This window comes from Phoca vitulina, unplaced genomic scaffold, assembly GCF_004348235.1.
Source record: "Phoca vitulina isolate PV1807 unplaced genomic scaffold, GSC_HSeal_1.0 scaffold10, whole genome shotgun sequence".
Classification (NCBI taxonomy): Eukaryota; Metazoa; Chordata; class Mammalia; order Carnivora; family Phocidae; genus Phoca; species Phoca vitulina.
In genome coordinates, this window is record NW_022589713.1 from 7412603 (window position 1) to 7438583 (window position 25981).

Sequence of the window (25981 nt, forward strand, 5' to 3'; positions counted from 1 at the left end):
AGGTTGAAATCCAAGTCCATGTCATATACAACCTCCTCTATGAAGCCTTACCCAACTTTGCAATCAGATGCTCTCTCTCCCCTCCAATATTTATTCTTTGAGAGTGGAAGAGACCCAGGAATGTTAAACAGTTCACCTTCCAGCAGGCACTTGGGTTTTTACTAATTATTGCATTTATTTTAGTGTGTATCATTTCACATTTGTCTCCCTCCTATCTTATTCATCTTTCTTGTGTCCTAAAATTCTCATTTGTCTGTATAATACCAAGTACCTACCACAATACAGTGTACATAAAAGCTACTCAGTAAATGAGTTTCAAATGGAAGTAGGAAAACACATTTAGACGGCATTTGCAGTCACTCAAATGCTCTTGATAAAAGGATAATAATCTAGAAAATTCCATTAATTCTAGCCAGCCAGTAGCATCCCATCACAAATTCGAACTACAACTGTACATATGCTATACGATCATAATTATAAAAGAAGCAGTAAATGAAAAACTCACCTGCTTTCAAATGTGTTACTCAGGCAAGTAGAATAGTCAGCGGTTAATGATCTTTTAATGAAACAATCAAGGTTGCCAACTGATCAAAGCTGTGACTTACCAGAGGTATGGGAAAATGGGTTGCATACTGCAGGTGTCGCAGGAGGTCATAATTAGATGGAAAAATTAGCTCCCTGGGTTTTTCTCTCTTAAGCAACTTCTCACCATTAACGGACATTCTTCTGCCCAAGGAAGGGTTGGCATTCTCACAGGATTCTCCAGGCATGGGAGAAAAAATCTAAGTCATGTAAAATAAATGTTGGAGATTGTAAATGAAAGAGAGCAACACCAAAACACAGCGCTACATACCAGAACTCCAAACACATAAGACACTCCTACACTACCTCTTCCTTCTTTAAACACTGAGAAAATATATAAAGAAAATAAAGAAACTGTGTTAATTTCCACAAAATTCATATTAAGATTAGTAGGAAACTATCAACATCATCTCCCATTTTGAAGATGAGAAAATGACAACCACACACATAAAAATTGTGCAAAGCTACACTTCCCAGAGGACCAGAGACAACATCAGACTCATAGGTTAAGTGTTTCCTCATGAGTAACAGATATAAAAGTTTTAGTCAGTACCCCAAACAGTATTTTTTATAAAGCACCTCACTGAGATCCATAAGGAAGAAAATACTATAATTTTACGGAGATAAAGTAGAAAAAGCATAACAAGTCCAGAGCCAGGAAAGCTATTATTTAGAAACTGAACACATACATAGCACATCAACATGGACTGTCATGATGAAACTATTCATGTATTCCTGAGAGATGATGGTCTCAAGATGAACAAAAGTCACAGTCAACTAGGAGGACAGGAGTGTTCTACTCTACAAAGGAAAACAATGCAACTAAAACTAAGGATGAACCGAAATGACACAATTGCACAAGATGATGTACCCTAGAAAGGAATATGGTAGGATGACATTTACATCACAGGGACACAAGTCATTCCAGTACGTGGGGCAAGGAACAGAAGGACGGAGACAAGCTGGGAGAGGGGTGGGGAAGAGGGGTTAATAGTCAATAAGAATTTGAAGGTTGAACCTACTGGAAATTCCGAACCAAAGTCAGTTTTAAAGTCATTCTTGTCTACTTCATCAAAAATATTAGTAGTTCCTGAGTCAATGCCCATATGCGCCATTATAGTCTGTTCCTGATAATTACCAGAGAAAGAAAGTGACACTGTAAATTTTGTAGTTCATTAAAAAACTGAAGCTAAAATATGACAGTGATGTTTTTAACCACCCTAGGTCTTTTCTCCCCCTAGTATCTATTTTTCCCCAAAAAAGAGAAGTTTTAAGACATGCACTTGCTTTGCAAAGTCACACTCTTTATCCTCATAAGATTTACCTTTCATGATACTTGAAGGAAAGAGCCCACAAACTTAAAAACATTAAAAAACAAACCGGCCATAATGTCCCTCCTTTAGGCTATTCCCAGTCACGTGCTCACCAACTTTTCTTAGAAAAATCTGAGAGTACACCCAATAAGATATCTCAATATCCAAGAATAGAAAGGAAGAAACAGAAACATAAAAGAAGCATAAACAGGTAAAGTAACTTTAGTTTTTTAGCTTTTTATGACTTCTGTGGACAAATTTGGAAACAACAGTATTTACATTAAGGAAATAATTTTTTAAATTCCTGCACCATTTGATCACCAAATCTTAAGAACACAAACTATGAATACACACATGTAATTCTAATGCCAGGTCTTTCAATTACAAGGATAATTTAAAAAAATATCATCACAGCATATGCTTAAGCTCTCACAGAACCATCATGAGGCTTGATTTCAAGGAACCTCCACAAGCTCTCACCATTTTCCATTCTTTCCCTTTACCACCTCCATGCTTTCTGCCTTGAAAACTTCTTTAAGTATCAAGAACAATGTCCAAAACACCAGAAATTGGCAGAAAATTATAGTCATACTCATAGTAAAAAATAATTTGTTGAAAAGAACAATTCCACATTTGAGTTTTCAATTAATTGAAATGAAAATATGATGTGCTATGATCAAAACAGGATTTCCCATTTTGTAGGAAAGACAGAAGCAATGGATAAATTGGGGAAAAGATGTTCCTTAGAATGGGACTTTAGGCAAAAATCAGTCTGATTTTAAGGCACAACATTAAAGAAAAACTGGAAATTAGAAATACATAAAATTGGAAGCATATAATTCTTGTCCAGTAAAAAATGTTATGGACTGTCAAATCTTTTCATTAATAGTTTTAGAGTATCCAAAAGAAAATTCTGGAATGGATATATCCCATATGTTTTTTTTTTTTTATTAGTGAGGAGTAGAGATAAATGAGTTCTCTAACAGGAGAATACAATTAAAATGCAATCACCCTTCCACCACCAAACAATCCTCTCAAAGGGGTTTCCCAGCTGAGTGTTGTTTTCAGGGCTGGGGCACCACTCCCAGGGCCATACCTCCATTTTCATGTCATGGTCCTTTGGGTAGTGTTCATCCACATTTTCTCCCGCTGGCGACCGCGGTCGGGTCGAGGCAGTGACTGACAAGTCTCCTCGAGATATGAGGGTGCACATGTATGCATCATGAGAGAAGACATCATGTCGGATGAACTCACAGAAGAGCAGCACCAGATTCACAAATTCCACTTTTTCACATTCACTGTTTGGATCCGCTACATAGAAACAAATCAACAATCAGTCCCCTTGATACAGTAGGGGAAAAAAAAAAAATAGGAAGGCTTAACAAGGGGTGCCTGGGTGGCTCAGTTGTTTTAAGCGTCTGCCTTCAGCTCAGGTCATGATCTCAGGGTCCTAGGATCGAGCCCCATGTCAGGCTCCCTGCTTGGCGGGAGAGGGAGGGTCTGCTTCTCCCCTGCTCTTCCCCCTTCCCTCCCTCCCCACTCATGCTCGCTCTCTCTCTCTCTCTAATAAATTTTTTAAAAAAGCAAATGTAAAAAAAAAGAGAAGTCTTAACAATATTTTCATTTTTTTTTTTTACACAGAAGAGTTATTAAAAAATGTACTATGAGGTGCAAGCATTTTGTGCAGAACAAGCACACGATTGTCCCGCTGTACTTGAAAAATAGTATCCAGTGTGCTAAGCACAATTTCAAGTTTAAAGATAGTGGTCCCTGACAAATGAGTAACCACTTAATAATATAAATATGCAAAATTTCAGGTAAGGAAAAAAAAAAAAAAAAGGCAGAGCCAAACTGCTTTCTCTGGTTTTACTATTAAAACAGCTCATGACTGTTTTCATAGCTTGAGAGTGTCTGTATATTTGTGAGGTATGCGTGTGTACCTTTCAAAGGACACTTTATAATAAAACAGTTCAAAAGGTACTTGAAAATACTACTGCATGGGATCCACTAGAAAGAAAGAGGGAAGGTGCGAGACAAAAAGGCACAAAGATGAAGCTCTGCAGTCTTTCTCAGTTCATAGCCAGTCTATTTAACTCACGTTACGACTTTTAATATTGCAGCTGCACTCTGAAACTTTCTACCCTTGAGAGAGATTAAAAAATGTTAAGAGCAACCCTTCAAAGCTCGGGCCCTGCTATCATCATGCTCGCAAACACCAACAGAGACAAACAGATGGATCCAGGGAACATGAAGCGCCTTCCCTAACACTTAAGCCTTAGCGTTTGCTGTCGTCCACTGCAGAAGTCAGGGATGCACAACATCTACACAGAGAACACACACAGCTCTGACAGCAGGAAATGGGATCCAGAACAAGCAGAGGCAGAGAGGAGGAAGGGCTTCCCAAAGAACAAACAGGAGTGGGGACAGGTTGAGGAACACAAAGGGCAAATGTGTATCCAGCTCCTCCAGAAATACAAGAGAAGGTAGAGCAGCTAACTTCCACTCCTGACCATGCATTTTCTACTCCCCAGGATCTCTTCTGTCCTCCATTTTTCTGCTTCCTCTTCCCGTGTTTCACTACAGCTGCCTACCTTGCAACCATCAGTGTGGCTCCAGCTCTCCCCTGAGCCCAGAACAGCCACCAAGTCACTTAAGGAACCTCATCCCCAAGCATCATTCAACCCAAAATGAGGGCCTTCTCAGAGGAATCAGAAGTAGTACTATTTCCTGCTGCTTTACCTCCTTCTTCACAACAAACCTGTCCCTCCCGCCCCCTCCATGCATTTTCTCCCCTTTCTATCACTTTTCACTTTATGCCATTTTCTGTTGTTTCAGCACTATCTACCTAAAGACTCGCCCTGCTGTACTGTGTCACATGAAAGCCTCAGAATAAGATCAAGACCGCTAAGCACACATAAATGAATTTTTTAAGTGTCAGTTTGCAGTATAAGCCTGCTGGGCTTATAATCCCCAAACTCTTGACTCCCCACAAACAATAGAATAAAAGACAGAAGAATGGGAGATGACAGAACATCCCATAGAGTATAGGCGAGCAGCCAGCCATCTGCACAAATTATTTCCTTACATCAAGCACCTGGTTATAAAGTACTTTGGTTTGACTTTTCCCTTTTTTCTTATCAGGAGTCGTAAAATGAGAACTTTTGAAAACAGTGCAAAAAGAGAAAATTCCTAATCACAATAGTGATTTAGACAGTGAAACATCAGAGGACCTTAGCTCCTCTATTTTGGTAAGAAAGATCTAGAAAGGGAAAACTAGACCACCAAATATTAGAGAATGAGGTGACTTATTTTTAAATTTTTAAAACTCTGGAAATTTTGAAGTCTTTGCAGCTCACCTAATTTTAAAATTGCATAGAAATCTCCATTAAAAACATTCAACAAGGGCGCCTGGGTGGCTCAGTTGGTTAAGCGACTGCCTTCGGCTCAGGTCATGATCCTGGAGTCCCAGGATCGAGTCCCGCATCAGGCTCCCTGCTCAGCAGGGAGTCTGCTTCTCCCTCTGACCCTCCCCCCTCTCATGCTCTCTATCTCATTCTCTCTCTCAAATAAATAAATAAAATCTTTAAAAAAAAAAAAAAAAACATTCAACAAAATTTTGCTCAGTAAAACATACATTATATTCATCACCAAGAACTCTTGATTAAGATGCAAATAAGGAAGAAAGAGAATAAGAATTAGCTCCAATCTCTTATTTAAGATCTAGAAGCAAAGAACTTTACTTACATAATGAGGGGGCCTGTGTATCTAAAAACCTTAGTAGAACATTCTGGAAAACAGGCAAACTAGATCCAGCAAGAGAGGCTGAAGAAATGGACTCCTTCTCATCTAATACCTCTGATTCACCACATCTCTAAGATTAAAAATAAACAAGCACAGTTAATTACAGAGGGCAATGTAGCCACAATGGATCATGAATTTGTTAGTTTTTTATTAACATTTAAATTGTCAGAAAAAAAAAAACATGCAAAATTAGTTGAGATTTCTGTACTTATTTGAGGGCTATGCATCATAGGTAAATATAATTTCTCAAAGTTAGGGGAAACTACCCCAGAACAATTCAAATGATTTCCAAGACACCCATGGAAAACATTATTCATGTAAATTATAAACTCTCCACAAGTTATAACTATCCACCGAATATACAGCATAGTACAATAAACTACTCATTATCCCTATGCAAAATTGCTAAAAATAACTCAAAGTTGTCTTCATTTTTAAATAGCTCATGCTTAACTAACTGTATATACTTCCCCTAAGAAACTTTTGGGCATGTTATTATTGAGTTCGATGTTTTTGTGTTTGTTCTTGCTAGGTGAGTGTATTTACAAGTGTGTACAGGGGATGTTGGGAACTGTGATGTCAAATGAGAAAGTGAACATAATTCCTCTGATAAGATCCTTTCACTCATCACACTTCACCAGTTAGGATCTCTTAGAACCTGTGGAATCTCCATAGCTGAAGAAATACAGATCTAGAGAAGTTGCATTCAAGACAGAACTTACTAGGAGACCAGAAAAGAAACAGTTCAAAAGCAACCAGAACCCTGTTTTCTATTCTTTTTCATATCCCTTTGACCTTCCCATTTTCATTGTCTATTCTTTAATATTAATATATTCATTATTACATTCCATCCTCTCTTCACGAAGGTCAAATTTTGAAAATGGTGATGGTTCAACAACAATCAATTATCTTAAACATCCCTCAGAGAATACATTTTTTAGATGTGGATACATTTACACCTATTAAAATTACAAAGTCATCAGTGTGAGCCTCTTCCAAAAGTGATTGTGTATGTGTTCCTAGAACACACTGGAAGAAGGGATGCCTGTGTGATGTAACAACTCAGAAGGAGCAATTAAATTTGAGAAATTCAACTTACTAAAGTTTACTCATTGCAATTCACAGATCTACTCATAGGAAAAACAGCAATGAAACACCTTTCCTAAACTGCACATTGTAAAATGGGTCATGTGTTTCATACCTTACTTAACCCAGTATCTTCAAGCCCCACGTTGAACAATGTGATCCTTTTTATTTGGTGAATAGTACTCTCCCAACAGGAGGAGAGATGTCTATAGATATATTCTTCCTATTTCATTTTTTAAGAGCTTCGCAGGTAAGAGTATTATCAGTAAGACAGAACCAGCTAAGTTCTCATCCATTCATACAACATTTTCTGAGCATCAACTATGCACTGAACACTATTCTGGGTGCCAAAGACACAACATTGAACAGGGCGGGCAAGGTCCCTGTTGTCAAGCTTACATTCTAGAGGGCGGTAGGCAGGCATTAAACAATAAGCCAACAAGGAGAGGAAAACAGAGTGCTGTGAGAAAGAACGCCTGAAGGGTGGTGACGCAGGATCTTCCTGAGGAGGTGACGACACATGTTGAGCTAGGAATGCTAGAAAGCCACACTTCCTAAACTAGGAATGGCAGAAAGGAACTGGCCATGTGAAGACTGGGGAGCAGTGTGCCACCCAGTAGGAAGAGCAAGACCAAGGTCCCAAGGCAGCAGCTGGTTTGCTGTGCTGGAGGTAAAGGAGGGCCAAGGCGGCTGCAGCTGTGACCCAGGGGAGAAATACTGAGATGAGGGAAAGGCGGTCCAGGAGGCCCATACAAGGCTCTGTGGACACAGTAAGGAGCCATCAGGAGTCTGCATAAGGGGACAACATGATCTGCTTCCAGTTTGAAGAGACGGTGGTCGCTGCTGTGAGGAGCAAGGAGCAGAGAGGAGGGGGCCCTGCAGCGGTCTGCGTGGGGCGGAGAGACGGCGGGCCGCTCACACCACACACAGCCTTTCTCCTGGCCAGCCCTCCAGATCTCACGGACAGATAAGGGGGCTGGCTGAAAAATTTTCCCTTCAACAAAAGCTAAAGTTTATCAAGTTAGCTTTGTTTTTTTTTTTTTCCTTCATAATCCACTCCCGAGGCTTTAAATGCTCTCTCTGGGGCCAAAATATAATCTCAGAACTAATACAAATTGGTATCTGTAATCTCAAAATCAGAACTGCCTCAAGAAAATACTCCCAGGGGCGCCTGGGTGGCTCAGTCGTTAAGCATCTGCCTTTGGCTCAGGTCATGATCCTGGGGTCCTGGGTTCGAGCCCCACATTGGGCTCCCTGCTCTGCGGGAAGCCTGCTTCTCCCTCTCCCCCTGCCCCCCGCTTGTGTTCCCTCTCTCACTGTGTCTCTGTCAAGTAAATAAATAAAATCTTTAAAAAAAAAAAAAGAAAAAGAAAATATTTCCAGATCCACTAAAGTATTATGTAGCTTTAAAATTCAAATAGTTGGTGTATACTATATACATATCTCTGTGTGTGTGTGTGAGCGCGTGTATATATATATGTATATAATACAAAACGTATATATGTGCATGTGTATCTCAACCTTATATAGGGAGAGGTCTTTGTTCTAAATCAGATGTTAGGGGCGCCTGGGGGGTTCAGTCAGTTAAGCATCTGCCTTTGGCTCAGGTCATGATCCCAGGGTCCTGGGATCGAGTCCCACAACAGGCTCCCTGCTCAGCAAAGAGTCTGCTTCTCCTTCTGCCTGCTGCTCCCCCTGCTTGTGCTTGTGCTCATTCTCTCTCTGTCAAATAAAGAAAATCTTTTAAACAAACAAATAAATAATTCAGATGTTGAAGTTTTATTTTAAAAGATACAATTCTAAATTAGTCCAGAATATAAATTATTGGCTTCATCAACTGAAAGGGATCCTATATGTAGTCCTTATGTGAATTTGTACATTCTCCCTTTTTTCCTTGAAGAGAGAGAAAAAAAATAGCATAATGAGTAAGAAAAAAGAATCCTCTCCAAAACAGTTATTTTTAAATGATGTCAGAAAGAAAACTGAACCTACCTCTGCCTCGATTTCCGCCTGCCTCTTCTCCAGGAGCTTTGCCACAGCTATGGCCCTGTGCTTGCCCGACCGTTTGCAGCTCACCGCCCACTCACACAGCAGTGTCACCACGGCTTCGTCATTGGGGGCAACCTACAGTCAAGAGAAAGGGGGACCAGCCACGTCAAGTGAAGCGCTCACCCAATGACAGAAAGCAAGCGATGGAATTTTTAACGCTTTTAAAGCTTTCTTTAATTAAGCTTTCTTATATTTTATTATAGTCATTTCAGAAAATGTTCCCAAATCCTTTTTAACTGAAGTATAAAGAGCAACACTTTAGTGACAAGGAAGGAAATCACTAGAACAGCTCAGTCTGTGACAGTTTCAAGGGAATTATCAGTCTCCTTGCATATGCCTTTCATCTACACAGAATTATCACCCAGCCCCACTGATCCTCCAGAACTCAACACCAAAAGCCAAGAGAAAGGGAAACTGAGCACTGAATATCCAGAAGAGTTGCTCCCAACCCCAAGCACTCACTCCACTGTTGGCCCCCTCACACTCAGAGCCTCACTCGCTACCCAATCCGAACATGGCAGCTCAGCAAGCCACCCACTCCAACAAGGAACTGAAGGGAACTGGAGGGGAGGCTGGAATGCTGGCCAAAGACTCACTGCATTAGAAACAACAAACATGAAAAATGACAACCAAGCATCAGAAAGAAACAAATTATTAAAAGCAGACACAGTTAGCAGAGGGCAGTACATCCTGGGTCTATGTGGGGCTCAGCACTGTCCCTGGAACTATGCACTGTGGTTGCCATGGCCTAGAAATGGGCCCCACAGACTGAGGATCAGAGGGGTCAAAGAAAGGTCACAGGAACCCAAGTGACATGAATTAGAGACAGGCAGGGGGAGTTAAGAGAAAAGAGGAATCATCCTTTTATGTAACCTCACCTTTCCTTTTAGAGGATGCAAGCCAACCAATGTAACATCAATTGCCAGTTTTCAGTATTTGTCCAGTTGTATAAACACTATGCCAGAAGAACTGGATAATTACAGTATTGGCATTTACGTGAGAAGTCCTTAACGTTTTAGAATCCATATGTTCGATTGAGATTATAACAGCTGTAAACACACTCCCAGGAAAAATATGCAGACATACACACATAAATCTAGCACAACTTTTCAGAAAGTTCATGGACTCTGAGAAGACACCCAAGAGGGCGCCTGGGTGGCTCAGTTGGTTAAGCGACTGCCTTCGGCTCAGGTCATGATCCTGGAGTCCCGGGATCGAGTCCCGCATCGGGCTCCCTGCTCGGCAGGGAGTCTGCTTCTCCCTCTGACCCTCCCCGCCTCATGTGCTCTCTCTCTCTGTCTCTCATTCTCTCTCTCTCAAATAAATAAAATCTTTAAAAAAAAAAAAGAAGACACCCAAGAATCCCAAGGTAAGAATCCCTAATCAGCTTGTAGATACTAGCAAACAATTTAGATCATGAAAATCAGTTTGTTCCAAGATTCTTAGTCATCCTACCCTAAACTTGGTTAAACACATGTTGACTCAAACAAAGAAATGTTACTTAGGGCAGATCTCAAAAGCATCTCTAGGTCTCTTAATTTAAATTAAAAGAAATAATTCAATTAAAATACATAAAGATTGTTATGTTTAACACTTAAAAAAGAAAGCAGAGTAGAAGGAATGTTTGCCTGGATTCCATCTAATCCAGAGAAAAGTCAAAATATAAAAGTCAATTCAGTGAAGCACCACATGCTTAGATTTAGATTATAGACAACAAAAGGAGTTACCCTAAAAATACTACCATCAGTTTTTAATAAATTCATGCAGTCAGTAATGTGCATCATATCCACATTTATAAAGTTTTTTTTTATTTTCTTCGGCATCCTTAAAATAAGATGAAAATAGGCTACAAAAGAATAAATGACTCACTCGCTCAACTTAAGTAATAGGTTCTGCTTGACTTAAAGATGCATAGAATAGCACATATAAGGGAAAACACTTCTTCTTAACACATCCAGATAGGACCACGAGTTTGGGGTAATGTGCTAGAAAATAAGTCCTTCTTAGGAAGGAGTCAATTCACTTCCAAAAGCACTTATTAAATACCCATGCTAGGCACTGAGGAAACAAAAATTTAAAAGACCTGGCCCCTGTGCTCCGAAAGTTCACCTTCTAGAAAGAAAAGCAGAAAAGACAACTAATCATAAAGCTACAAGACGTGGGGTGCCTGGCTGGCTCAGTTGGAGGAGCATGCAACTCTTGATCCTGGGGTCCTAAGTTCGAGCCCCATGTTGGGTGTAGAGATTACTTAAATAAATAAAATAAACAAATAAAATAAACTTTAAAAAAAAACAAGAAAGCTACAAGACGTTTTGACAACATCGAAGAGGAAGTAATGAAGTTCGGCTATCTGTACCTTCCATATCTCAGTCCCAGCTTACAGGCATCTGAGATCTTAACTTGAAGACAGGAGGGCCTGCAGTCGGCCTGCTACAGCCGTGGTCTCAATTTGTAATTATTAGGAAATAAGTGAATTACGAAAATCCAAGGAAAATGCTGCTGAAAAATTATGTTTTTAAAATACAAAATTTATTACAGAAATTTTCTTATATTCATATCAGTTATATGCCCATAATCTATTTTCAACTAATAAATATTTTCCAATACTGGCCAGATTCAAATAGTGCAAAGTCCACTCCTTTTGGAATATCAGATGGACTGCCAAATAATGCCAGTCCTTCCTTAGGATATTGGAGTGGTGGGGATGGAGGAATACATAGGTTCTGTGCCTATTTTAAAAGAAACAGTAAGATACTACAAAAGATGTTTTATTACTAACTTAGAAAATCATGTTGGAAAATCAGGGCACATGATACCAACTTGAAAGCAAACTATCCCTGCAATATGAATAATTACATTTATGTATTTGGGTCAAAATGTACTTCATTAGTTCTTTATTACTGAAAAATTATCTATTAGTTATAAAATACTTTTATAATTTCAGCATATTTTTCAAGATAATTTTTCAATGAAAACTCCCCCTCCGGCTCCTACTAATTACTACAAAGTTTTGATTCACATTTTAAGCTATTTTTACCAAGAGGCCTCTTCTAGCTTCCACTACCAAAAACGAGGATATCCTGCTTTTTTCACTCTAAGCACCAGTTCCAGGGTATATCCAATTAGACATGTTCAATGTGCATACAGAGACACCCATGGCTCACACTCCCCATAGGCAGATCCTTGCACCCCTCCCCCACTACTCTGCACCAATCAACTTTTGGAAAATTAGAGGCTCACTCTCATTTCCTTCCAGATGCTATTTTACAAATTAATTCAAATAACTACCAACAGGACATCATAATCTCAAATATGTAAACTGAAGTGCGTTCACACCCTATAAACAAATTTCTAAGAATATTAAGCTCATTTCTTTAAAACAATAATTATTTGTTAAGTGAAATTTAGTATATATGATTTTAACATATAATATCTTCAAGGCAAAAATTCAAGGAAATTTAGGAGTTCAAGATATAAACTACAGTCCCTGTCCTTCAGTAAGATGGCAATTAAGTGGGAAAGACATACATGTGTACAAATAATTTGGAAATGGAAAGGAAATGAATGAAAAGGAAAAAAGGAAAACGGGAAATGAAAATTATCTCAGAAAGTCAACATTTAACAGAAGCCAAAAGAGAAGACTGAAGGAAACTACTAGATGCTTCCTTTTAGAAAGTGGCTTTTGGGAAAAATCTTGAAGAATGAGTTAAATTTCGAGAGAGATGAACAAGAGAAGAAATGAATATGTGGTGGGAGACAGAATAACACCCCCACCCCCAAAGATGTCCACATGCTAAAGCCAGGACATGTGAAGACATTACCTTAAAGGACAAAAGGGACGTTGTGGCTGTGATTAAGTTCAGGATGTTGAGGGGGGGAATTATCCCGGATTACTGGGTGGGACCAGTGTAATCACAGGGGTGGTTGTGAGGCAAAGAGATGTGACAGGGGAAGCAGGAGCCAGGGTGAGAGAGAGACTGGAAGATGATGTGCTGGGTACTGTGGAGATGGAGCAAGGGAACACAAGCTAAGGAATGCAGGGGGCTTCTAGAAGCTGGGAAATAGAAGGAAACAGAGTCTCCCCTAGAGGCCCCCCTAAGAATGCAGCCCAAATGATACCTTGATTAGAGCCCAGTAAGATCATAACCTCCAAAACTGCAAGAGAAAAAATTTGTGCTGCTTTAAGCCACTAAATTTCTGATAACTTGCTATGGCAGCAATAGGAAATTACTTCAAAGCAGTTTTAAACAAGCAAATAAAAAGTGGCAAAGAGGGGCATCTGGGTGGCTCAGTCAGTTGGGTGCCTGCCTTCAGCTCTGGTCATGATCCCGGGGTCCTGGGATCGAGTCCTGTGTCAGGCTCCCCGCTCGGCGGGGAGTCTGCTTCTCCCTTTCCCTCTGTCTCCTCCCCCCTTGCTCATGTTCTCTCTCAAAGAAATAAAATCTTTAAAATATGTTTTTTTATATCATTTGTTCCAATAATTCAATCTCTGAAAATATAACCCAAGGAAATTATCTTAAAGAAGATAGGAGTGCTCATCAGTGAAGCATGATACTAAAACGCTCCCCCCTTTCTAGCCCCAGAAACTGACAGATTTCCTCTGAAATTTGAAGGAGGCTCATAAGGGATCAAATCAGAGAAAACAAAGTGAACTCACATGGAGAGAAAGTCCTTATGGATGGTTCACAGGCAAGAGCATTTGTCTTCAGCAATGAACTATGGACATTTGTGTGGTGTTTGTTTTATTTTTATTTCTATTTTTCTGCAGACAAATGGTGATATTTCAGTATCTAATTAAAGATGTATAAATAAGGAAGGCAGACTGGAGAGGGCTGCCACTGAACAAAGGAAAGGGGAAGTCCAAGACGCGTGATTACCAGTAAGGCTCAAATCCCCTCCGACAGCATTCTCCCCTCTCAGACAAGGGCAGCTCCCTGCCAGCCCACCATTCCTCCCTTCTTCCAGAAGCAGCACTCCTACTTCTTCTGGGGATACTGCTCCTCCTCCTGCTCCAGGGGATTCACAGAGGGGTACCCCAATTCCTCTCAGATTTAGTGCTGCATTCTGGATTGGGGTCTTCGATAGGTAGTGAAGACTGGGCAATTCTTTGGTCACAAGAAAAAAATCTATCAGGTACTCATCAGGCATGCTGCTCTGTGCTCAACGTTATAAAACATTTGGGATACTAAGAGATTAGCCCTGACCAGATGAAACTGCCTCTATTCCGATCAAAAATACTCTTCAGAATAGGTTTTCTGAAATATGTATTGCTTATTCTAGTCATTACTAAAATCTTAGCATTTATTACCTGACAAAAGCAGACACAACAAAAATTAAAAGCTGAAAGTTCCTGACCTTAAATGTAAATCTTTTCAGTCATTTTTTTAAGATTTATTTATTTGAGAGCGCGAGCGAAAATGTACGTGTGTAAGCGGGGGGAGGGGCAGAGGGAGAGAGAGAATCCCAAGCGGACTCTGCACTGAGTGCAGAGCCCCACATGGGACTTGATCTCATGACCCTGAGACGATGACGTGAGCCGAAATTAAGAGTCAGACGTTTAACCGACTGAGCCACCCAGGTGACCCTCTTTTCAGTCATTTTTAATGAAAATTTAAAACATAAAATAACTTAGTATGGACTTATAATCACCCTCAAAATCAGTAATAAAGATATCTTGGCAAATTTACAGGTGGTAATAAAGATAATTAACATTTATTGAGTGCTTACTCAATTTACAGTCCAACATTGCAATAAATGTGTTTCAGGAATTATTTCTTCTAATCTTTACTACCTATGAGCTAGTTATCATTGCCATTTTACAATTAAGGAACCCAAGGCATAGAGATGTCAAATAGCTTGTCCAAGATCACTCAGCTAATTAATAAAACTCTTGCCACAACATAAATCTTGGGAAACGACCTAAGTAAGTACAGCAACACTGTGTGTTCAAAAGAACCCAGGAAGGTAATCTTGACCCTCGTCCTAGAGTACACAATGTCCTTTGTGTGAGCTCCAAGCTTCTCTGGGCTCTTCCACCTCCACTCTTGATGCTTACAACATCGGAGTATTCTGCTCTCTTGTGCAGAATATTACTTCCATGTAATATGCATCTTTCACAACATGGCTTCATGGTTATTAGATCTCCAGCTATTGGTTTCAAATAATCCATTAGGAAATGGAGACACACCTCTGAGAGCTACTAAAGGAAAGTCCTTTATCATCTCAAATACTATAAAGGGGAGCTGGAGTCTTCAGGAGCAGTAACAGGCAGCTTTTCATATTGATACTTCATAATAGATAGTAAGACTTTAATAGTCCACAGCATGCACCCCGAGGCTGCAACTACATAGAAGCAACTAGGATACAGAAGAATGAAAGAGACAGAAAGAAAGAGAAATTGAGCCATGGCACATAAAATTAAGGCCGGAGAAAAAGCACCAAACCAGGGGGTCAAGAATCTGAATTCTAGCCACGGCATAAATTAAAACATGTAATCATGGCAATAACAATATTAACACTTGTAAATGTCCAGCCACAGGTAGTAGAAGTAATAGCTGAATATATTTATCGAGCAGACACTGAGTGTTTCACACACATCACCTCTAATCTCCACAACAAACTCTGAAGTAGGTCTTGCTATTCCCATTTGACAGATAAGAAAACTGAGGTTCAGAGGTTAAGATGGTCAAGGGCACAGAGATCTAAAGGGGCAGAACTAGGAGACCTAATTCCAAAGCCCATTTTTTCTGTTGCTCCCATCATCACTGAATCAAGATCTCTAGAAGCACAAGGAGCATCACTGTTACATGGAAATCTCTCAAGTGGGGGGGTGCGTGCACGCGCGCACGCACACACACACACACACACACACACACACACACGCACACACACACCAGGAAGCCTGTTGCTAAGCCCCACTCGAATCAGTCACTGCCACCCACTGTTCCAGTCAGACTCCTACCTCTTTAGGAACGTGCCAGACTTATAATCAAATGGACACGCAGAAAATGAATTACCAAAGACTTCGTTCCTCCTCTAATACTTGCTAGACCAGATACTCGTATAAGTCAAGGATTTGTCTTTTTCATGGTTTTATTTTCAGCATTTATTTTCAGTGTCTGGCAAATAGTAGAGTCAACATATTTTTCATCATAGAGTAAAAGCAACACTGTCCTACATGAAACCAAAAGCAGAAACAAGGTAAGATGGGGGTCAGACAATGGTGGCAGGAGTTTACATTTTATTCCCCTCCCCCAAAACACACATGCACTTACTTAATATAGAAAAGTATCTGACAACCTAACAGCTAATTAAGTGTTAAGTACTAGATGTACTCTCATTCCTAATTTAATGAGTCAAGGATGCTGGTCCCAACACTATTACTTAGAATCATTCTGAAGGATTTAGCCAATGGGAAGAAGGAATAAATACTTGAAAGGATATGGCAACATCACTAGAGTTTACATAAAATGATTATCTTCTTCCATCAACCCAGAGAACTAGAAGGCTTTATTAGAATAAGAGTGCTGAACATCATGAGTAAAACAAAAATAAGCAAGTGATGGACAATAGTAAGCAGAGAGAAAAAGAAAATCCAGCAGAATATTTTGTAGAATGTAATCCATTTATGTCCTCCGACCTGTTAAGTGTTCATATATATGTACATAAATGCCCAGGAAAATATCAAAAGGATATGTTCCAAAATGAACAGTGGTTACTGCTCAAGTACCTAATGAGCGTTTGCTATACAGTATGCCCCGTTCTGATGCTTTCACTATAATGCTATGACTGCTGAGCAAACTGAGGCCTAAAGGTTAAATAACTGGTTAAATGGCTCAAAACTACTAAGTCACTGACCTAAGAGTCAAATCCATGCTATGTGCTCCACAGGAGGAGCTCGTATGCCAACATACCCCCCACCTTCGGGGCAGAAGAGTGGGAGAAGCGTCCAAGTTGTGAGCTAAAGAGCACTTCATAATGTCAAAAATGTATTCCATCCTATGCACATAAAAATCACAAGACACCTGAAACTAGTAACATTGTATCATCCTGCACTGTATTGTAATAACTCGTACTTCAACAAATATTAAAAACAAAAAAAAATCACAAGAAGAAATAATTGCTATAATGAGAATAAGTAAGACAATGAATGGACACAAAATTCAAAAATCAGCAAGGTCCTTCAAATAACAGCATTGTTCATTTGGCCTCATGAACTTTGGACACACCTACAGTGGTAAAACACTGAAATCATTGTTAACTCTGTTGCAAATAATCATCATTGATGGTGCCATCTACATCTATAATAAAGACACCCCAAATGTGAAGAAGTTCTTCATCATCAGGGAGATAGGTCAGATTTTTCTTTCCTGGGAAGGGTGAGCTTAAACTTGATAGATTAAGCCTAATTCAGTTTTTATTCAATTACTCAATAACCCAATGGTCTATAAAAACTAACCACATGTCTCCTATAACAAACAAAGAAGGGAAAATAATTGACAACTACATCTGAGAGTCAGGCTTCCTCTAGAAATTAGAAGATACTTAATGAGATTGTTTGCTATTTTAAGAAATTTGTTAATATGCTACCTATGTTATAAAACGATACCATAAAAGGGAATGGGGAAAAACCAATGACTCATTACTGTAAGCAACAGCAAACTAAAAGAACTTGAGATCAGATACTGAATAAGGCTCTTCAACAGCTTTATAATCTGAGACTAACAGGACAAGTTTATAAATGTAATTAATCACTCTTAGTCAACATTAAACAAAATGGTCATATCTGGATTAAAAAGTTGTATTACAGCACCAATAAATGACATGGGATAATATAGAGAGCAGTGTTATTAGCAAGTTATATGGCTTGCAACCTGAGGCACATTATGGAGATCTGGATGAATTTCAAGAGTTGCATTAAGTTAAAACGTGGTCTAAACCGCTAATAGAACGTAAGCCTGTTGTACATGATCACAAATAGCACTTAACATGCAGAATCACCATGAAGTAAGACTAAGGTTGTTAACCACAAACCCAGAAGACAGGATATTTACATATAAATAGTATTCACTTGTGAAAAATCTTTCTAAATATGAATGACTGATTCCCTATGTACATTTCCAAAAGATATTTAAGATGGCTGATTTTTTGATGGAAAACGGGCAGGTTTTCCTAGTCTCACATCCTTAGAATCAATGAGCCTTTAGGTCTTAGGACATCTAAGAAACAAAACAAATACCATGAAAGCAAAAAGGGCTTTTTTTTTTTTTTTAAGCAGCAGTTAAACATAGCACAACTCTGAGTTCTGAGAAGGTGACAGATAAGAAAACAAAATTAAAACAATTCCTCTGAGTATATAATTCAACTAATTGTCATTAATTTGCACTATGCCAAAAGATGAATTTGCCATTCTCCAGTTACATCATCAACATTTAAATAATAATACAAATGCAAAAAATAGTTTTGAGAACAATATAATTGCAGGATAACAGAAATCATACATAAGGAGGTGCCTGGGTGCCTCAGCTGGTTAAGTGTTTGACTCTTGATTTCAGCTCAGGTCATGATCTCGAGGTCATGAGATCGAGCCCAGCATCGGGCACCATGCTGGGCGTGGAGCCAGCTTAAGATTCTCTCTCTCTCTCCCCCTCTGCCTGTCTCCACCTCCCAGGTTGCACATGCACGCTCCATCTCTCTCTCAAAATAAAAAGAAGTCCTACATAAGACAAATTGTAAAGTAACTCTCTCCAAAAGTCCTTGAAAAGTGTCAGGTCTCTCTTACTGAAAATAAGGAAAACACCCAACTTAATATCCAAGAGTCATCACTGTATGGTACAATAAGCTTTACTTACTTGTCTTTTAGGAAAAATGAAGGGAACATACAGATGAGAAGAGGGAAACCTAAATTTCTAAAACATGGTACTAGGTTGACAATGTTATCCAACCATGAACATAACACAAGTGAAGTGGATTCTAGTAGTAAGACACTGTACAGCGACAATGACCCTGGGGGAACAAGTAACTAGCTGGAATCCAACCTGCTACTTGACAGCAAAGCCAGGACTCAAATTCAGGTCTGAACTGGCCTCAGTTGTGTGATACTCTACAAGGGTCAGCTTGCCCAACTTGAAGATTTGGATTTTCTAACTTAAATATTGTTTACTATGTTGAAATTGTTTCGCCTTTAAAAATCAGGGATTATTCCTGCAAATAAATATGCCAATATTAATATGGAAACTGTGGCAACTATAAAGGTTTTTCCCTCCTTTTTCCAAAATTATCTGACACTTGTTTGTTCCACTATAGTTACCTGAAATAAAATGATTTATTAAAGAAGTAGGACAAGGAATAGAATGTACTAGTCAAGAGTTGGGTCCTAGGGGTGCCTGGGAGGCTCAGTCGGTTGAGCGTCCAACTCTTGATCTCAGCTCAAGTCTTGATCTCAGGGTTGTGAGTTTAAGGCCCCATATGGGGCCTCCACACCCAGTGGAGCCTACTTAAAAATTAATAAAAAAAAAAAGAATCTTTTTTAATTTTTTAAAAAAGAGTTGGATTCTAGAACCATTTAGGATTCCAATCCCTATTTTCCCACCAGTGAGCTGGGTATAAGCTTGGACAATTTACTCATCTGCTCTACGCCTTGGTTTCCTCATCTGCAAAGGAGATAAAGAAAAAAAAAAATTTTTAAACATGTTTCTCACTGGCCAGGGAAAATTTAAATGAGATGGCATAACACATAACAGGGCCTAGTACTTAAGATGTACTCATAAAAAGGCTGAAGAAAAAAGACTTGTATCACATGCTCAAAAACAATCTAAGAGGCCCACCACAATCTAAGTGGATTCATGACTGACCCTTACCATTACAGTAATGTCTAAATGTCTGGACATGCCATTTCCCCCACCCCCAGCCATGTTAATATAATCACCCTTTCACAATAAGTTTACTTGAAGAAAGAAGAAAACGGTAGCTGTAAGAGACTGGCACCTCCCCCTCTGGGCGTCCAGGAGGAAACCATGTGACTTCTCCAGGACAGTGTACTCAGGCAGGGCTGCGATCAGCATCCACAATTCTAAAATTCAGCACATGCCCCTTTACGGGAAGCCATCCAGGTGTGTTTTCCTTGTTTGCTTGACTTCTGCCTCATTTGACTTTGTTATCTTGAGTCTTAATTTTTAAAAGTGACTCTCTCTTACATTAAACATTAAAAACAACAACAACAACAACCCCAAAATACCCCTAAGCACTGAAATGAGCACGATCTCTTTCACTACATGGTAGTACTGCAAACACCTCACTGGGGGTGGGCCAGTCCCATCCGACTGCTTCCCTGCTGAGGGTAAAGTCTTTGTGAAAATCAAAGAATGTAAAAAGCCTGACAGATGTTGGCTGTGCGTTTTGGATTAATGGATTGTGTGATGGCTGTGTGTGTGTGTGTGTGTCCCCACAGTAGTCTCAAGGGACCGTAGGACCATATTCCTTCCATGTCTCTAGAGTTTAACTGCTTCCCTAAATATGTCAGTTGTAATAGTAGGTAGTGTTTACGGAGTACCCCTTTACACGCTAGGCACTATAAATATTTAAATGTTTTCTCGACATTGTTTCAGGTCATTTTCACATCATCAGGAGGTAGAAATCCCGTTTTACAAGTGGGGAAATTAAGACTCATGAAGAGTAAGTGAATTGTACGTAATACCGCCCAAGAGATGCGCTACTAACCTGCTGATTTGACAGCTGAGAACTCTCCTGTCAGCCGCCCTCCTACCACCACCTGCGCATGCTTCCTTGTACCGTTGTTAAAGCCAACATATTCTATAGATTTTCTTTCTGCATTCCCCCTACCCTTCCAAACCCAATCCCATAGAGGGCTTTCCTTTCCAGTTCACTGTCCCAGCAGCTTTTCTGTAAGCCCCCCCAAAAACCAATTCAGTAAGTACTTCCTGAGGACATGTGGGGCACCAGGCACGGTGTTAGAGACTGGTGATACGCTGGTGAGCCAAAGGAACACAGACCCCGACCTGCGGGGCTTTAGGCTGGCAGGGAGAAAAACATGCAACAAAGCCCAGCAGTGACCAGCAGACGGAAACGGAGATTTTCCTTTGCATGGTGCTGAGGGTTCCTCAACCACATGGCTGCCGACCTGGTCTGGCCCTGGAGGCCTGGGCCAGAGGGGAGTCAGACGGCTGCTCTGGACTCTGGGCCTATGCCATTCAAAAAAATCAGTATGAACTCATCACACCTATTCAGAGAATGCTTCATGAATAAGCAGGAAAGCAACAATAAATATGTAGATTTTCAGGTTTGTTTAGCAGCAGGGAAAGAGGAAATGTATGTGCCACTGCAGCTGTTCTGGCCTTTTCATTACCCAGGACAAAGTCGGCTTCCCCAGGCACCAGAGAGAGAAGTGAAAAGGCGGCTCTTCCTGCCATCTTTAGACTCTCCCTTCTATCCATGTCCCTGGGGGACCCAAAGAGGCAGCTACTTCTCCCTTCACACCCAACCAACACAAACAAGGAAAGAAGCCAAGAGGAAGGAAGCGGTCTGGCTGCTCTGTAAGGCTGAGGGGCACCTCTCCCCCAGACCTGAGGTCAGCAATGTGGCCCCCGCCTGTAGGTCCCAAGTGACAGACTCAGTCAGGACTTGGAATCAAGAGGTGCCCTCCATTCCCAGCAACAGTCCCTTTCGTGGACATCAGGCTTCTCTGCCTCCCATCACCCAGAGCAGAAATGGTTCTGAAACACAGAACAGGCAAATCAGTAAGCCAGTGTTTAAAACAGGCACCGTGAGGGGCAAAGTGACAGGCATCTGGGCAAACATGGCCAAAAGACACTGCCTGGCTTGCAGAGTGTGTTAAGATTGGAAAAGTTCACATGTAAATCTTGAATTCCAAGTTCTCTTGAAATGTTGAATGATCAGACAACAGTGGGTTTGCCTTCCCAAGTAGAATCTGAGACAGGCCACTCTACTCAGAAAGGGCAAGCCCCCTCCCGGGTTGCCTCTCAGGGGCCCTGGACCCAACAGCCTACCGTTAACTTACAGCACCTCCTGACAGCCCTACAACACAAGTCTCCGAGCCCTGTCCTAAGCGTTACAAGTTTTGTATCTCCCACTATACTGAATGGAAAATCAAGCAGCACAGATCTAGAGTAAGTAAACATTAAGGGTTTTAAGATTTATATTTTCACCTCTCTTACAACAGTACCCAAACCCTAACACAGAAGCACCTGCTGAGGATAAGGGGGGCAGCAGGGAAGGAGAGGGTAAAGGAATAACGGCAGTCCGCGGAGAATGAGCAGAAGCACGCCACAGGCCTGACACACCCCATCGTGGGGCCCACGCTCACTCTCACGACCACAGTCCAAGCACAGGGCAGGACAAAGGCCTCAAACATCTTCATCCCGTGCATGACGGCTTTGACCAAACACGGAGACTTAATGACACACACAAACCTGAACTTCAGACTCCGAGTCCCATCTGTAGGGCTGCTCTCCCACCTCCCTACAAGAAAGTGAAAAGAACTCAATTTCCTTTCAGCAGTTCCAGAGAAAAAGGAATCAAGAAGGGTGAATTCAACTTGCCCAAATAGATGTGAGGAAGCAGGCTGAGCAATCCAGGGCCCAGGCCTACCTAAACACAACTTCAACAAAAGCAAACCTCAAGCTCACCGCAATTGCAGAGGCTGGTCACTTGTTCTATTATCTTTCATGTTGTCTGTCCTAACACGAATTATGAAACCAAAAAAGAGGAAGCACCTTTTAAAGAAGTGAGACCTGTTTCTGAATCCAAATCACACCACTTTATACAACTCCTAGTCAGAAAATTATAGTTACATCATATTGGTTCTTCCAATACAACACTACTAATAATTATTGCTATTTATCATTCACAGTTTTAAATATATTTAGAGTGCTTTATAATTCTCAAAGTCCTCCTGTCCCTTAGGGATAGGTAAGTTGGCATAGAGCATTTGCCCTAACAAATGAAGGCACTAAGGCACAGAGCCTGCAAGTAAGTTGCTCAAGGTCACACAGCTGATCACAGTTAATACAACTCCACAGCTCATCCATGAATTCCAGATATATATATATATAAAGTGACCTGGTAGTCAAGGGAATAGTAGACCCTGATGAAGAATAAACACAAAGATGAAACGCTGTCATTTGCCTGCTTATACATACACACCGTGATATACACACACACACACAGATGCCAAAGCCATATTGTAAAACTTACAATATAATGTTCAATAAAAATTAATTTAATGTTAAATATTTTAATGTTTAAAAATTATCCTAATGTTAAATTAACTGGATCTGCCTAGTTATTCTTTCTGACAGATTATGAAGAAAAGGTGAACAGTCTGAATTACAGGTTTAAAATAAAATTTTTGTCTTACTCATAAAAGAGCACTGTAACCACAAAGCAACCACTCACATCAACTCTCTCCATAGTTGAGTCAACATTCAACATAATTACTCCTAAAAGGGCAACACTGACGTTCCTTCCGACGAAGTATGTCACGAGAACATCTGGGACTCTCGGTCCTGAGTACATGTCGCCCTCTAGTGGCATCCCCCTCCCCATATCCTGGGTGAAGTCCCTCATTGGAGACAACTGTGCTTTAGAGAGCTTATAGTGTGATTTTAATTCACAAATACAAAACTTGGGGGGCGCCTGGGTGGCTCAGTCGTTAAGCGTCTGCCTTCAGCTCAGGTCATGGTCCCAGGGTCCTGGGATCGAGCCCCTCATCGGGCTCTTCCTGCTTCTCCCTCTCTCGCTGAGTCTCTGTCAAATAAATAAAATCTTAAAAAAAAAAAAAAAAAAAATACAAAACTTGGGGCGCCTGGGTGGCTCAGTTGGTTAAGCATCTGACTCAATCTCAGTTCAGGTCTTGATCTCAGGGACGTGAGTTCAAGCCTTGAGTTGGGCTCCATGCTGGGCATGGAGCCTACTTAAATATATATATATATGTATATATAATTTAGATAATTATATATACATAGATTTAAAACTTAATTTCTGCCCTTGATATGACACTCATCATTTCCTCTTAAGAGTGCCAGTGAATAACTTAAGTCTCTGTGGGTGAATGGGGCATGTAATTGTGAAGTTGGGCAGTTCATTCACCAGAAAGGTCTACAGTGAGGCTAACCACAAAACTCAAGTGGTTTTGGTGCACTTGCTAAAACGCTCACAAGAGAACAACACAATCTTTACTCAACACTTGGTGCAAGAAGCTTAGGAGTCCAAAAGGACATCTTGAAGTTTAGGTATCTCAACTTTCCTTCCAGGTATCTCACTTCAGTATATTAAAAACCTTAGTAGTCTTGCAACCTTTTATCTAAGAAAGTCTTTATTACAAATGGACACCATAAAAGAACACAGTAACACCTTAACTTGTGTCAGTTAGCAGAGAATTGTGCAGACTTATAATCAGTGTACTCTATGGAAGTACCAAAGCATTGCTGAGACTTCACAATGAATGAGAAAATATGCCCAGTCTGTACCTCACCCAACACTCTGACATTCCACTTGGCAGCCGCGAACTTGCAACCTTATCTTTTAGAAGCAGGGTGACAACACAAATTATTCCAGAAAGAGGAATAGCCTACAACAGGATCCCATCAGGTTCACATCAGGGTGGGATAAGGAAAGGTTTTGGGTTACTGTGTCTGTTGTTTAATCCCTCCTTTCCCCATACGCATTCCCAAAGGCTAGTCCGAAAATCAAAGATAATAGTCATCAGTCAACGAAGGTGTTCCTTGAAGGCCGGTACCATGTCTTAAAACTTCCTCATTCTTGGTGCCTAACACAACCTGGCTATACCAAGGGTGCTTCCCATTGCAAAAAGAAGGCAAACTTGTTCATTGTCCCAAAATAAGGCTGAGGAAAAAAAAACTGAAAAACCTTTGTTGACAGGGCAGTTCAATAATGAAACAATCTAATGCAAGAAAGCATAAGATAATAATTCTCTGTGATGGTTAATTTGGTCAGGTCATGGTACCCAGTATTTTTGGGCAAATTCCAGTCTAGATGTTGCCGTGAAGGTATTTTTTTAAATGTGGATAATATTTAAATCAGTAAACTTTAAGTAAAGCAGATTATCCTCCATAATGTGGGTGGGCCTCACCCAATTTGTTTAAGGCCGTAAGAGAAAAGACAGGTCTCCGAGGAAGGAGTTCTGCTTCCAGATGGACTTCAGACTCAAGACTATGACATCAACTGTTCCCAGGGCCCGCAGGTTGCTGGCCTGCCCTGCACATTTCAGATTTGCCTGCCCTCATAATCATGTGAGCCAATTCCCTAAAATAAATACTTCTTTCTCACTTACATATATGTGTGTATACATATACATGTGTACACACACACACACACACACACACATACACATATTTGTATATATTTTCCCTTCCCCATACTGGTTCTGTTTCTCTGGAGAATCCTAATACGTTGCACACAGATTTTCCAAAGACCGTGACCACAATATTCATTCACTGCTCTAATATTAAAATAGACTCCCCCTAAGTTAAAGCTAAACCATTATATAAAGTCCAATCACTAGATGAAGGATATTCTGCTAGAACTAAAATGATGGGGGGGTGGTGATGATAAAAAGACCAAGAAAAATCTTTCCAATAAATACACCTAGGTTGATCAGCCCAAAGGACATTTCATTTTAATAATCTGGGGGCATTTTAGTCCAACAACAAAATCATTTCAGGGTGACACCTTCATAATCTCTTACACTTCATAGAAAAGGCTTTGCCGGAATTTACTGAATGAAAAAAAAAATATGCTGAGAAAATTTAAATGAAAAGAAGAAAAATATGAACTACCTCTTGGTTATCTTTGTTTTGGTTTGCCCAGAAAATCTTATGATAAAGCGTCTCCATTGAATTGCTGGAGTCAGTCCGGTCAAAACAATGTCGATCCAACACTTCCAACGTGTGCAACACCCGACTGATGGTCACCCCTGGATGTGGAAATTAAGCAACTGTCAAGAGGTCAAATAAAGCCACAACAGCGTAGTACAAAATCATCATTAGGCAGGGCAAAAGGGATTTTAAGAAAGCGTCGTTCTCGGCACGTAAGAATTCCCAATGAAACCAAAGCTGACATTCTCGACAGCCGGGAGCTACAGGGCACGAAAT

The 25981-nt window shown here is 40.3% G+C and overlaps 1 protein-coding gene across 6 annotated transcripts in view; it reads right to left on the reverse strand.

Annotated features, from left to right (window-relative positions):
• Positions 1-25981, reverse strand: part of MED12L (mediator complex subunit 12L) — a 319084-nt gene that overhangs the window by 216362 nt on the left and 76741 nt on the right. For 4 of the 6 annotated variants that reach the window (XM_032408434.1, XM_032408432.1, XM_032408433.1 and 1 more), the window contains 6 exons: positions 25667-25803; positions 8775-8906; positions 5640-5766; positions 2992-3206; positions 1605-1709; positions 606-782 (listed from right to left, as the gene is read on the reverse strand). In XM_032408434.1, coding sequence (XP_032264325.1) covers positions 606-782; positions 1605-1709; positions 2992-3206; positions 5640-5766; positions 8775-8906; positions 25667-25803 — 893 coding nt within the window. The remainder of the gene's footprint in view (positions 1-605; positions 783-1604; positions 1710-2991; positions 3207-5639; positions 5767-8774; positions 8907-25666; positions 25804-25981) is intronic. The other 2 variants (XM_032408437.1, XM_032408435.1) reach the window with 1 other exon arrangement.